Raw genomic sequence first — 13300 nt, 5'->3', positions numbered from 1 at the left:
CAGTGTCTGGCATTATACTGTCTAGGGGTGCATAACTGATGGTTCAGTACGTTTTGAAGTCACAGTTCTGTACGTTTAGTAGTTTACAGAACAAATTGTGTCTCTGTCTTTAAATAAATTCAATTAATTAAACGTTTTTAAGGATACATGCTAATGCTAATGCTGTAAACTATATAGGGGTCCCTTACTTGCACATTACTATATTAAACGTTACAATTAACAACAGAGTCCAAACTATTTAATTCAGTTGCTGATTATTTTTAGATATAATAATCAACACTCAAAAATTGTATGAAAACAATTGCATATAAGTTTGTTTTTTTTCATTAACTTTTAAATGTAATTTTAAAATTATGTTTCTACTCCAAATCATTGTTGAAATATAATTATTTACACAGTGGCTATCATAACTTGTTTTCATGACTTATGTAAACATACATGAAATAATCAAAATGTCAGGTAAGGTAAAATATAATGAATATATATGCTAATTGGGTTGAATATAGCGCGTATATTAAACAAAATGCTGTGCACATTGAATGACTTGCCTGAGGTAAATGTAATGCTACAGGAAATATTGTTTACAAACTGTTTTATTAATGTCTTTCTGTATTTGAAATGCTGATTGAGCGGTTACACGAGATATGATCAGCTCTACAATATAGGTAATCTGTCGCTTTAATGGAAATGGAGGCTGAATCTGAAATCGCCCCCATACCCTCTTCACTATTCCCTACATTAGTTCACTAATATAGTTCACTTGAAGGAGGATTGAAAACGACTGAGTGAATTTGGACACTGAATGCACCGGAAGGGCTGCCGCTTTTGCATAGTTTTTGTTGCTGTTTAATAATCATTTAATCATTTAATTAATCATTTTATCAAACTGGCAGAATTCTGTCATGGAAATTATGTATAAACCTTATGTATAAACTGATTTAATAATCAATTAAAATGAATGAATGGATGGATGGATGATTCATCTGCGGGCGCCATCTTATGGCAAGATGCGAGATAAATCATGTATAGGACTTCTCATATATATATTATTTCATTTACTCATTTTTAAATTTTATTTATCCAGCATTCTCTCAAGAAGAGAGAAAAGTCTGTCCATCCTCTCCTTGCTCTCCTCTCCTCTGCAATCTACTGTCTTCCCTGATCAAATCCATGAACTCGTCCTCTCTGTCTCTCTTTCTCCTTCTCTCTGGCGCTGGCTCCTCCTCATCTTGGTCATCCACTGCTGAACTTGGCCCTGGTGTGTCCTCACGGATGGAGGCAATTAGGACAGGGGGTTGTTGGAATGCCTCTGTCCCAACACTTCATTCATTAGGACAAACCACTCACTCCATCGCCTGTCCCATGACACTTGCAATCCTAAGGCAGAGCAAATAAACCATGCCTGTTAACAAAACAACAACAGCACAATACATTTCAGCAAAGATGTGTCAGTTAACTTGCTTACTTTGTATTTTTTTTGAGTTCTCTTTCTCTTTTTTTTTTGGCCTGCAAGGCAGTGACCTTCATCAGCAGTCCCATTTTCTCCAGAATCATCCTAAAACGAGAAAAAGGAAGCACTTTTTATTAAAATCAGATTTGGTATAAAAAATGTTTCGCCTCGCTCTGATGCCGTCACAGCTAGCTCCCTCCCTCCCTCCACAGCGAGCAGTCTTCTGTCCTGAGTGAGGTGAGTTCCCGGGGTTTCCTATATTTACTGATTCATAAAAGAATTTAACATTTTCTTCGGGGTCTTTTCTGGTCTGTGTTGACTGAAATAGCTTAGCGACAATGTGAGGAAGGAACTAGTGTTAAATTCACTGAGATCTCAGCTACAGTGTTTTTGTATGTTGGTGTGAATGATCGTTTTAATGTTTTGACGTGATAATGTAACAGTCAATCTTGTCTGTGAGGGAAAATCTTGGGGATCGATCCAGCAGTGCTGCAACAAAGCCACTTGAAAGCAAGCTTGCCGAAAAAAAACCCCCAAAACGTAAATGCTAACGCTAACACTGCGGTACACAGAGAAGGAGACAGAGATCGAGGCCGTTTTTGTTTAATGGATGTCAGTGGAGTAGAGACTTCACAATGCTGAATAAACCGCTTTTGTGAGGAAATAGCTTTAATTATCGACTGCCTGTCCGCTAATGTTGGTATCTATATGTAGATTTTACTATGAGAAAAGTATTTAATAATAGGCGTTGTGTAATATTGAGTGACAATTTATACTGTCTTAAAAAAAAAAATCGATGTTTTCTTTTTTGTTCTTTCAGGTTTTACCAATTATAATAAGACTTGAATTGTAATGATTATGACTGCCATGTGTGCCTATGATGCTAACGTAATGCATTTTAATGAATAAAGAGAAAATAAATAATATTGTATTACATTATATGTTGCTTAATGTAAATAAAAAATAATGACGTGTTCTCTCTGGCTCCCACGTTTCAACAAATACATTAGAATTGAATTGTAATCATTTATGACTGCCGTGTGTATGTCTAATAATGATGTTTTAATGAATGAAGGTAAACAAAATATAAAGATTTTAATAAATAAAAACTGTTTATTTTCATGGTCTTGCGATCAAAGATAGCCTTTGATCATTTTGACAGTGTCAGAAATTTAGCATGACATCTAATTGTGTTTGCTATACACTCTTAAAACAGATAAAAAAAACAACCTGTGTTGTATCTTAACACACCCGTGTGTCTAGTTAAGGACAACACGTTTTGTGTTACTTTTAACTCAACCAGTGTGTTATTCTTCTTAACACAGGCATAAAATATTTAACACACTAATGTGTCATAAATCACACAATTTGTGTCATAGATGTGCTATTTTTGACCAGTTAAAATGAATGCAATAAAGTAAAAGCAATTTTTTAAGTCATCCACTGACGAAGAAAGAGGCGCGAACTTGCTTAACTGCTTGCGGAGTGACGTAGCAGCAATGTGATTGGATGATAGTTAACACATGTTGTGTTGGACACAGTATTGTCTCTCTCTCTCTCTCTCTCTCTCTCTCTCTCTCTCTCTCTCTTTCTTTTTACACATGATCAACTTAAAATTACACAAAAAGTTTTTGATCAAAACAGATCAAAAGTTTTCTACATTCACAGAAGAGGTGCATAATTGATCCTGTGTATGTTTTACATCGGTGACATCTATGTGATACATTAGGGTGTATTTTACTCAGACAAAGTGGGGTGAAGTACATCCTGTGCATAAATTTGTAGTTTTGTTCTGTTATTTTGTTACAAGATAATTAGGTGAAAACATTCTTACATATAGTTCCCCACTGGTCTTTAAAGTTAACCCAAGATAACCTTTTTAAGTGATGCATGAGAAGATTAATGATGGTCTAAAAGAGCACAATATATCACAGAGATTTTCCCTTTTAATGTTGTTGAATTCATCAGAATCTCCTCTATCTTGGACCACTCCAGTGATAGTCAGCCTGCCTTTTCAAAATTGGGTATCAAATGGTGTATTTGCAAATATTTGTAAAACTCCTGATTTGGAATCTTGAACTCTGAGTTTAAATCTGAGAAGGACTTAAGGAAGCAAATGGTAAACAAATGTTGAAACTGGTATATACCATATTCTTTCCACTTTATAAACAAGGATTTTCCAAGAGCAGGCGGCAGGTCTGGATTGGAGGACAGAGGAGCTAACAGAGAAATTTTAGCAAAGGATCCACAGAACCTCTTTACATCTTGCCAGGCCTGAAGTGTATTATTTTGTTTTTTTAAATAAATATTCTTTTTTTCTGTATTTCTTTGTCAGTATGCCCATATTGCAGATAAAGGTAAGAAAAAAAGAAAGTGGTTAAAAATGAATTTGTTAGTAACTAACCCTAACCCTTTCACATTTTGACAGATGAACACAAAATAAGCTTTTAAAATGCTTGAATTAATGAAATTATTGATTTAATAACTGATTTATTATTTTATATTTTTTGTAGATCTTCTATGACCACAATTCACCAATAAATACTGGAATATTCTCATCAAGTGAAGAAGATTTTATGAGAGTTTATTAAAAAAAATGAGAACATGAATGATCCAGAACCCTGCAGAATAAAAGATGAAGATACTGATGAAGGTTGGTGTTTATTCTTGATTCTTTAGTAATGATGCTGAAGAACATTTAGATTATAAAACTTCAAGCAGTTCAGTAGATATAGTGGTTTTAGTTAGAGAAGTCATAAAATGTGATAAATTACATTGAAGTAGCAAATAATCTAACGAACACGAGTTGGGTACAGGTGAGTTTTTCATGTTTAAAATTAAAGCTTTTTACTTTCATTTTAGACATGATGGAAGAGAACAAGGAGAGTGAAGAAATTAGTGAAGCAGAAGAAAAATGTGTCAAAACTGAAGAAAGTTGCTTACAGACTGAAAGTAATTTTGAACTGAAAAAAGGAGTCAAAAAAATTTTCACCTGCCCTCCTTGTGGAAAGAGTTTCCCATACAAGAAAAGTCTTAAACTTCACATAAGAATACATAGTGGAGAGAAGCCTTTCGCATGTGATCAGTGCGGGAAGAGCTTCACACTAAAAGGAAACCTTAAGAAACACACAGCAATCCACACTGGAGAGAAGCCGCACACATGTGATCAGTGTGGGAAGAGTTTCACACGAAAAGGAAACCTTAAAGAACACATGAAAATCCACATTGGAGAGAAGCCATACACATGTGATCAGTGTGGTAAAAACTTTGTTGGGGCAGATGCACTGAAGGTTCACCTGAATGTTCATTCAAAGGAGAGGCCTCATGTGTGTCCTTTGTGTGGAAAAAACTTCAGTCAGCTGGTTGCTTTAAAATTACACCAGAAAAGAAGACACAGCGGTGTGAAGAATCATATGTGCTTTGATTGTGGGAAGACCTTTTTTGAAAATGTTGAATTGAAAAAGCACCAGAGAGTTCACACTGGAGAAAAACCTTACAAGTGTTCACACTGTGACAAGAGATTCAGTCAGTTAGGAAACATGAAAACTCATGAGAAGACCCACACTGGAGAGAAGCCGTACACATGTGATCAGTGCGGGAAGAGTTTCACACAAAAAGGAACCCTTAATGATCACATGAATATCCACACCGGAGAGAAGCCGTACATATGTGATCAGTGTGGGATGAGTTTCAAACATGTAAGCGCTTTTAAATCGCATCTGTATTCTCATTCTGGAGAAAGAAAATTTTTCTGTGATCAGTGTGGTAAAAACTTTTTTGGGGCAGATACCCTGAAGAAGCACCTGAAAGTTCATGCAAAGGAGAAGCCTTATATGTGTTCTTCATGTGGAAAGAATTTTAAATGGCTGGGTGCTTTTAAAATACACCAGAAAATACATACCGGTTTTGAAGCTCATGCATGCGTTGAGTGTTTGAGGACATTTGCTACAGCTTACAAATTGAAACGTCACCAGAGGGTTCACACTGGAGAAAAGCCTTACAAGTGTTCACACTGTGACAAGAGATTCAGTCAGTCACAACATCTGAAAGCACATGAGAGGATCCACACCGGAGAGAAGCCGTATCACTGCCATGCCTGTCGGAAGAGTTTTACGCAATTAGCTACTCTTCTCACTCATACAAAAAACAGTTGTCCAAATTCACGGTAAGTACTTCATTGTCAGAATCTGCACTTTCTAATTGTGATGCAATAATGTGATAAGCAAAAAAAAAAACCATCTCCTGTATAAATTTATGTCTTAATTGTTTAAGTGTGTGGCAGGACATATTCTTGGTTGCTTAGTTTCTATTATCGCATCGTTATGCTAGATATCCCTGTCAACTTTGAAAATTCATAAATCCCTCTCCACATAACGATGTTAAACATCAGATATGCTTTGGTCATTTGTGATTGTACCACATTGTGCTGCATTGTGACTAGAATCACTGGAATCTTGTCATGTCACATGTGGTTGGGACATGGTGTGAGATTCAGATAAACTAAAAAATGGAGATTAAAGTGAAACAGAGCCAAATCATTTAAGTAGGACAAATTTACGACAAACTTAAATGAACATCAAAAATAATTTAAGAAAACGAACATGTTGCTGTGGCTTTAAAGGATTAGTTCACTTTTAAATAAAAATTAGCCCAAGCTTAACTCACCCTCAAGCCATCCTAGGTCTATATGACTTTCTTCTTTCTGATGAACATAATCTGAGATATATTAATAAATATCCTGACGCATCTGAGCTTTATAATGGCAGTCAACAGGGGTTGTGAGTATGAGATGAAGAAAGTGCTTCCATCCACAACTATCCATCGTAAACGTACTCCACATGGCTCCGGGGGTTAATAAAGGCCTTCTGATGCGAAGTGATTCATTTGTGTAAAAACATATCCATATTTAAATCCTTATTTAAACAAGTCATGAAGTCAAATATCGAACTTCTGACAGACTGCCTTCTGTATTCAATGTACGAAGAAAGCGTAAAACTCTTGCAGTTCACAAAGCTTATGCTCCATCCTACGCCTTTCCTATTCAACTTACGAAAAAAGTGTAACTGACGTGACGCCAGTTTACACTTTTTCGTAACTTGAATACGGAAGGCGGTCTGGCGGAAGCTAGATATTTTACTTCATAACTTGTTTAAATATGGATATTTTTTACACAAAGAAGTTTAGTAACTCCCCGGAGCCGTGTGGAGTACACATTTATGATGGATGGAAGCACTTTCTTCAGCTCATACTCATGAACCCTGTTGACTGCCATTATAAAGCTCGGATGCATCAGGATATTTATTAATATTTCTCCAATTGTGTTCATCAGAAAGAAGAAAGTCATATACACCTAGGATGGCTTGAGGGTGAGTAAAGCATGGGCTAATTTTCATTTGAAAGTGAACTAATCCTTTAACACAAATTGATTATCCACATTATCCAGCATGACTAGAAAATCTTGAGTCACATGATCAGTGTCACTTCTGGAAAAATTGGAAATGTTTAATATTTATCTTGCATCAATTTTTGGTAAACTGTTTTTGGCAGAACATCCACAGAGATCACAGTTACACTGGAAGATGATGACATTGAGGAATGGACAGTTCTTCATGATACTGAAGAACAAAGAGGTCGGTGTTTATTTTTGATTTCTTATTAATAATGCTGAAGGCTTACTAGATTTGGTGGCTAAAGATCATCATAAGAGCGAGGGGCATGTTTGGCAGCAAAAATTAAAACTTCTTCAAATCATTTCATGTTAAAACATTTATCACATATAGTACAATAAAAAAAAATTGACAAATGATAGCACATAAAAAACCCAAATGAATTATGTACTTTTAGGAAAAGGCCCTTCTGGCAGCTGTAATGTCTAAAGGCCCTTTCACACAAAGTAAGGAATATTCTCACTCTTTTTTTCAGGGAGTGTGTTAATTTCCAGGTACCATTGATCAGAAAGAGTGGGAACCCTGAGAAATGTGCTGTCCAATATCATAAAAGCTCTGTGTCACTGTCACATGTTTAAAGCTGCTACAAATGCATATTTGAGATCATTTGGTGACATAAGCACACTGAACTTGAAAACTTGAAGTGTATGCAGCATGGGTAACTTAACTTTCAGATTGTGAATGGGTAATAAACAGAAAAAAAGAGAAAATCCTCCCTTTTATGATTTGTTTTCATGATTTACTGAAAATTAAAGCATTTTACTTTCATTTTAGACCTGCTGGAAGAGAATAAGGAAAGTGAAGAACTGAGTGAAGTGGAGGAGAAAATTCATGTCAATGCTGGAGAAAAATCTTTGAGTCACTCACAGACTGGAAGTAATTTTTTACTAAAATAAAGAGTAATAAAAAAAAAAACCTGCTCTCATCTTGGAAACAGTTTCCCACACAAAAAGTCTTAAAGTTCACATTCCCTTCACATGTGATTAGTGTGGAAAGACTTTCACACTAAAAGTAAACCTAAAGATACACATGATAAAGAAGCCACACACATGTAAGTGCTTTTAATTTACATCTGGAGAAAGACTATTTAACTGTGATCAGTGTGGTAAAAACCTTTTTTGGCAGATTCCCTGAAGAAGCACCTGAAAGGAAAAGTCTTGTGTGTTCTTTGTGTGGAGTTTTTCACGACTGGATGGTTTTAAAATACACCAGAATAGAGACAGTGATTTAAAGTATCATATGTGCTTTGAGTGTGGGACGTCCTTGTTTAAAGATATAGTCAGCTTCAAGTCTTCTGAGGTGAGGTGAGTGGTTTACAGCGCTTCACATTCTCAATCACGGCAACTCTCAAAATAGAATTAATAGCATTTATTGACAAGAATGTAATATGGGTAGAAGTGGTCTTGCCGGACTAGATCTACTATACTGCTGCTGGCATGAGGGAAAGCTTACCGCTCAGAATTACAAGGATTAGGATACATGCTGCAGCAAGGTAAAGTAATGAGAACCCTCGTATCACATTTAGACAGGTGGTGCTGGGGAGGAGGAGGAGGGAGAAAGAAGATTCCCATAGCTTGCAGTACTGAGCTGAACCAGGGATGGACATAAATAAATCGAGTTGTGGAGATAGGAAAGATAAATTGATTAGCTGTGATTTGCTTTAATAGAACTGTGTTTTTACAAAAACAACATTTTTCAATTTTAACATTTTTGCTTATTGTTTTAGAGCAGGGGTTCCCAACCACATTCCTGGAGGCCCCCCAACACTGCATGTTTTCCATGTCTCCTTAATCAAACACAGATCATCAGCTCATTAGTAGAGACTCCAATGCTATTTTCGAAATCGCCCCCTACACCCTCATTCACTATTCCCTACATTACTCTACTAATATAGTCCACTTGAAGGAGTGAATGAAACAAATGTGAAATCGGACACTGAGTGTGCCGAAAGGGATGCCGATTTAGCCGTTGAGTAGCCTACCATGAAAATGAGATGACTTGATTTGGAAGCAGATAAACAGGGCATCACCTATTCATAATGAATGTGAAATTAATAGGTCATTTAAAATAAAATCAGTCATGATCAGATAAGTGTTTAGTGTCCTGTGCCAGATTTCCCATCTGAAGGCAGTAGCTGATCTTTGCGTATTCTGATATACTTGGGTGTTCTGTGATTGTCAGATCTGTGATGACTCAACTTCCAGAGAATATGTAGTTGTTTTGTAATTAATTCAGTTGATCATTATATAGTGAAATATTAAAGAGTTTTCAGTTTGAACTATGTTCTTATTTTATTCTGCGGTACAGCAGCTATGAAACATGCAAGACTAACTGCAACACATTCTGGTTGAACATCAACATTGTAGCTTCAATAATAGACATGTTTTATTGACCAAAGGCCACAGCGGGTCTCACTTTGACTCTGAATCTGAGCAGGTACATGTTCATTCTGTTTAAAAACAACAACTGAAAAACAGGGCTTTTGTGCAAGCCTACTTGGATGCATAAACAGAAATAAAAAGCAGTAATAGAAATCGAAAGTTACACCAAGTATCAAAATCACTTTTTTGTTTCTTGCCTTAGAAATAACTGGTTAGTATAGCATTTCAAATAGGCAACAAACTCTGGCAAAACTTTAGCAGTAAATTTATTACATTTCATTCCATTTTGTTGACTCATTTGCCATGATTTTATCACTGTTGTTGTTGCATATTGTCCACCTGCAGGTTATTTAATTTTTTTTAATTTACCTTTTTTTTTTTTTTCTCCGAAAATGCATTAGATTTTAAATGTTGTCTGTAGCTCCCTCTGGTGGTCTCTTTCTTACATAAACTTCCTAATGTGCTCCCTAATGTGAAGTCATTTCAAATAAAATCAGGCCAAAAACAAAGTTTGTTTTGTGTTCGTTTCAGGAGTTCAAAACAGCTCAACTTTCCGGAAAAGTTTGTTCCGGTTGGTAAACGCCTTCATTCTACCATTGGTCCGTGGTGATAACATAATAGGTAGGTGTGCTCTGCAGCTCCGCCTTCATTCACATGGAAGTTCGGATCTTTTTACTGATCATTTTTCAAGTCATTTCGTTTGTTTCAGCAGAATATAATTAAAATCTTTTTTCACGTGACCGCTTCCCGGCTCAGTATCTTACAACAAATACATTAGTATTATTGACTGTATTATAGTTGCATAACTATAATATAATTATCAAAAGACGTGCAATAAACATTTTCTGAAAAATAAAAAAAATTCTGCCCTGTTCTTGTTCCTGTCAGTCTCTTTTTATTGTTAATTGTTTCTTAAAGATCTGTGGTGTGTGTGGGTTTACATGTAACTTTTCAGTTAAAAAATACAACTTTTTATGTGATTTATTATGGACTAATAAACATAGGCCCGGTTTCACAGACAGGGCTTAGCCTAAGCCAGGACTAAGCCTTAGTTCAATTAGGGTATTTAAGTAGCTTTTATAAACATACACTAAAAAAAAAAAAACATTACTGGTATGCATCTTGAGACAAAAACAATGGCTCTCACATATTTTAGGATATGTCAGTGCAAGTTACTTTCAGTTAAAACAGCTCAAACATGCATTTTAGTCTAGGACTAGCCTAAGCCTTGTCTGTGAAACCAGGGGATAGTGTGTATTTCTATTTTCCATCCTGAATGGTTTAACTAAATTTTATTCAGTAATAACACAAAGGACATAAATCATTTAACAAGGGTGTTTCTTTGTATTACATGCTAAGATATTTTCTGAAGATTAGAATCCACTGTAAACAAGTATCTTTGTTTTATCAAAGTGATTTTCCCAATCGGATGAAGTTTAAAGCATTAACCAACTCTTTATTACCACATCCATTGGGTTTAAAAACCCCTGCCTTATATGGGGCTGTCATGTGATGAAACTCGAACTCATTTAAGTTTACTGAATAGAACCCATAGAATTTTGAGCGGCCAACACAAAATGAATGAATCACTCTCTTAGACAACTCGTTATTTCCGAGTCATAAAGTTTCGTTCAACATGAACGAATCGTTTATGACCTACACATCACTAGAGATGCGCTCTTCGAAACAAATGATTCGCAAAGGAGGTTTCGAGGCTTCAGTAAGCGTGCTTCGAACACGCCCATCATCTCTAGGTTGAGGGCAGTAATGTAGACTAATAACTGAGTATGCACGGACACACACGGGGACTTTTGGCAAGAGTCTTTCGAATTGAGACGGCCTTCGACGGCGCTTGTTAACGGGCCATCCTAGCAATTGAGAAGACCCCATATAGTTGAAGTGTTACTGCTAAATACTTCATATTTGAGCCTGCGAGGAGCCACGCGGGACTCTTTAAGAACATCATCAAAAGTAAGTAAATATCTAATAGGGGAGACCGGGGATGGTTGTAACACTACTTGCTTCAGCACCTATAACTTGCTGAATTGTTTAGCTTGAGTTCTCAAACTTTTATACAAAGTACCCACATTTGTTTACTACAAATGGAACCAATTCAACCCTCTACAAGAATATCACAGACCTTGTGAGTTAATGTTAATTACAAGGTGTTCCTTTGTTACAACCTACCCCACTACCTGGGTAGGTTGTAACAGATAGACAAAAGAAGCAAAAAAACACATGCATACCATATGATATTGTTCAAAAACAGGTTTATTGAAATGAAAGAACAATGTCTCTTACTCTCTCTATGACAGTGTGTGTGTGTGTATATACATTTGTCTACTAGAACAGACTTACTTAAGTACACTTAATAAAAACCTCAAAATCTGTTTTTTTCTCTATATATTCTGAATTTGCCTGTTTCCAGCCTTTACAATCAACATGTGGGATCAGAGAGAAAGTAGGAAAATACTCAAGAGATCAACCAATAGACCTATCTTTAATGATAAGATAGAAAAGATTTTCTCCATTTTAACACCTATTTGCCACCTGTTTGCCACCTGATGTCACCTGTTGGATTTTGGGTTCCTTGCCGCTGTCGCCTTTGGCTTGCTTAGTTGGGGACACTTGACATTTGATATTCAACAGTGCTTTGCATCTGCCTGCATTGACAACATTTTCTTTAAGAGTTTCTGTGCAGCCAAAATTATATAACAGTTATCACTGTAAAGCTGCTTTGACACAATCTGCATTCTAAAAAGCGCTATATAAATAAAGGGGACTTGACTTGACTTGACTTGACTAGTGTTACAGAAGGAACACATGAACACAAATGTTAAAAAACTGATTCTGCTCGGAGTGAAGCGATTTAATTATTTTTTATTCGTTTTTAAGCTATCAATGTTATAATTATTTATAAAATAGCTTTAATAGCTTACTGAAAAGCTAAAAAGCTAAAACAAAGTGGTAATGTAACTGTTTTTGATGTAATTAAACTAGATTACTAGATTAGATTGATCATTATTAGAGAAATGCTGCACAGACACAGATAATGGACATGCATAATATCTCTCTCTGTCCCTAATTAATTTAATTAAATGTTATTTTTTCAAACTCCTTTGTCTCTGTGTCTGATTTAAAGCATGCAGAATGCTTGATCCGTTGCCAAAATAACGCATGGGGTGGTTTCTTGACACCACGCCATTCATCCAAATTGTGGATTTGCTTTTCTGGGAAAATGAGCAACCCTCTCTCGTCTTTAGCGTCTTCATATTTCTGTTGTGACAATGATAGTAAAAGTTCGGAGGAGTTATCTTATCTTCTGTAAGAGCAAGACATTTATATTTGATGTTGCATTGCCCAGGAAAGTGAAACTGATTTACCGATGTGTATGAAATGAGGAGAGATGAAAAACGAAAAACATGAGATATTTCTGAAGCCTACGAACACATGGTGTGACCAGTAAAATTCACTAGTAAACGCTTATATAGCCAGATCCCAACAAGAATACAAATTCAACATAGAGCTTGATCTAAATTCATGGGCTCAAGTAATCCTCATTCGACAAGAATCCAAGCATTTCCATATTTGCAAAATAATATATTTAATTTCCAAACTGTCCAAATATTCATGTAAAACTCACGGTGGTGTGATTGTCACACTCATCGGTCTACATAGAAGGGGCAGGGAGTTGCGTTGTGACATCATTTTGAATTTGAAGAAATTCTGTTTTTTAAAAAGATGAAAATTATATCATGACAGGGTTGAGGGAATGATGCTAATGCATAAGCTTTTTACTTTAATTTTAGACCTGATGGAAGAGAACGAGGAGAGTGAAGAACTGAGTGAAGCAGAAGAACATGTCTAAACTCGCAGAAAATCTTTGAGTAAGAAAATCCACACAGGAGAGAAGCCGTACACTTGTGATCAGTGCAGGAAGAGTTTCACACAAAAAGGAAACCTTAAGCATCACATGAAAATCCACACTGGAGTGAAGCCGCACACATGTGATCAGTGCGGGA

At 36.0% G+C, this 13300-nt stretch overlaps 1 protein-coding gene across 5 annotated transcripts in view; it reads left to right on the top strand.

The window, feature by feature from the left end:
• Positions 1-1546: 1546 nt before the first annotated feature.
• The window catches only part of LOC127519737 (zinc finger protein 239-like), a 76676-nt gene continuing 64922 nt past the window's right edge, over positions 1547-13300 (top strand). The window contains exons 1-6 of one of the 5 annotated variants that reach the window (XM_051907227.1): positions 1550-1687; positions 3964-4103; positions 4313-5615; positions 6998-7080; positions 7373-7391; positions 7672-10152. In XM_051907227.1, coding sequence (XP_051763187.1) covers positions 4055-4103; positions 4313-5615; positions 6998-7080; positions 7373-7391; positions 7672-7690 — 1473 coding nt within the window. In that variant the 5' untranslated portion in view covers positions 1550-1687; positions 3964-4054 and the 3' untranslated portion in view covers positions 7691-10152. The other 4 variants (XM_051907226.1, XM_051907228.1, XM_051907221.1 and 1 more) reach the window with 4 other exon arrangements.

Source organism: Ctenopharyngodon idella, chromosome 10, assembly GCF_019924925.1.
Source record: "Ctenopharyngodon idella isolate HZGC_01 chromosome 10, HZGC01, whole genome shotgun sequence".
NCBI lineage: Eukaryota > Metazoa > Chordata > Actinopteri > Cypriniformes > Xenocyprididae > Ctenopharyngodon > Ctenopharyngodon idella.
The sequence above is the reverse complement of the archived record's forward strand: the minus strand, read 5'-3'. Positions and strand labels throughout refer to the sequence as shown.